This window comes from Phytophthora parasitica, assembly GCF_000247585.1.
Source record: "Phytophthora parasitica INRA-310 unplaced genomic scaffold supercont2.21, whole genome shotgun sequence".
Taxonomy (NCBI): Eukaryota; Oomycota; class Peronosporomycetes; order Peronosporales; family Peronosporaceae; genus Phytophthora; species Phytophthora nicotianae.
In genome coordinates, this window is record NW_008649007.1 from 666,776 (window position 1) to 668,380 (window position 1,605).

A 1,605-nucleotide genomic window follows, 5' to 3' on the forward strand; every position below is an offset into this window, starting at 1 on the left:
CTAAGCTTACCTATAAATACATTCAGTCTTAAACGTACCCTTAGCTGAGTACTTCGTCCCCTCAGACCAGGGACACGTGAACTGTCGTTCACTTAGAGTTTGTATACTCTTGGAAGCCTGCTTCCTCAGCGCAAGGTGCTGTGTGACCCCGTCACAGTTAATATCTCGACTCCAAACATGCTGTCGCCTTCTGGAGCAACACGGTCACATTAGCGAAACTCAGACCAAAGCTGGTGAAAACAGTTAACGCTGGTTTTCCCTTTGTAAACCACAAGAAGTCCGGGCGCTTGTCGTTCGAGTCGTATAGCCATTCACCTCCGACTATCTCACCATCAGTGTTCATTTTCAACAGGTACATATTGCCGATGTCTACAACGATTGTTTGCGTTGAACTCGGAGTCCACGGGTGCTAATTATTCTCTGTTGCTCGATTAATGGTTGATCTGTTTACACTAGATTTGTAGGAAAATGCTGCTTACTCTGAATGGCGGTTGTAGCTTCCTTGCACAGATGAGCAACATAATGTCAGTGCTGAAAAAAAAAAGTAACAGGGGGTAGCATTCAATGTATGAAGTACTGTTGATTGATTCAATGAATTTACTAGCGTGTCTTCCCCGTAAGAGGCGCTAAAGCTGGAAGCATATCTTCTCATTGGGTTCCAAGCGAATAAACTCGGCAAATTGCGTGAGCTAGTTTTTCAATTTGGTATTCTAACGAGTCTCCATGGACGAAAGCAACGCTCCAGATATACACTCCATCCGTTTCCGACACTCGACACCCTGCTACTTGACCGACACGATGCTCCTTATACGTCTTTTCATTGTTAGTGACGTCACTACAGGCCATTTTAATGATATACGGGATTCGTTTTAAACAAATCTATCAGGCGATCGACGTCATACATGTCAGATTCGCGCTGGAGGGGCCCGGCGAGTGCACGCGGCCGCCCAGGAAGCCCGCGCATCGGAATTGCCGGCTTGGTTAGGCCAATCTTTATCTTCCCTAGCAAGTCCAATGACACAATTACGTGTGCACAGGCCCAATCTGTGTACATGTAACTTTTGCAGGTGAAGCGCAGAGCATTACGAACCGCCTGGATCTGTAAAAAAAAAGCAAACCATTCATCTGAGTTCAACGTTATTGTTAAAGCAAATCAATACCTCACCTCATCACAGCTCCACTTAGCACGTAGTGCCAAGGAACTCGTGTCTTCAATCCGACTATCCTCCACGATGACATGCTGCATAGAGAGAAATTGCACCTCAGCCGTTTCGATGGACTCCTCTTCGCCTAGATTTCCCGTTAACGATTGCTTGAATCTATGACTTACAACACCGCCAGTTAGCTTAAATATAAGATAACAATTAGATTGACCTGCAATTTCGTACGCCCCGCCGTCACTTTAGCTTTGTTGCTTGTCTCTAACTGCACACACAGCCTGCTTCCTCAGCGCAAGGTGTCACACAGCACCTTGCGCTGAGGAAGCAGGCTTCCAAGAGTATACAAACTCTAAGTGAACGACAGTTCACGTGTCCCTGGTCTGAGGGGACGAAGTACTCAGCTAAGGGTACGTTTAAGACTGAATGTATTTATAGGTAAGCTTAG

At 46.0% G+C, this 1,605-nt stretch overlaps 1 protein-coding gene across 1 annotated transcript; it reads right to left on the reverse strand.

The window, feature by feature from the left end:
* Positions 1–157: 157 nt before the first annotated feature.
* PPTG_09883 (hypothetical protein) lies at positions 158–358 on the reverse strand (the record flags this gene model as incomplete). The annotated part of the gene is made up of 1 exon (XM_008905672.1): positions 158–358. One exon carries the CDS (start codon positions 356–358, stop codon positions 158–160), a length of 201 nt encoding a protein of 66 aa, XP_008903920.1.
* Positions 359–1,605: the final 1,247 nt, after the last annotated feature.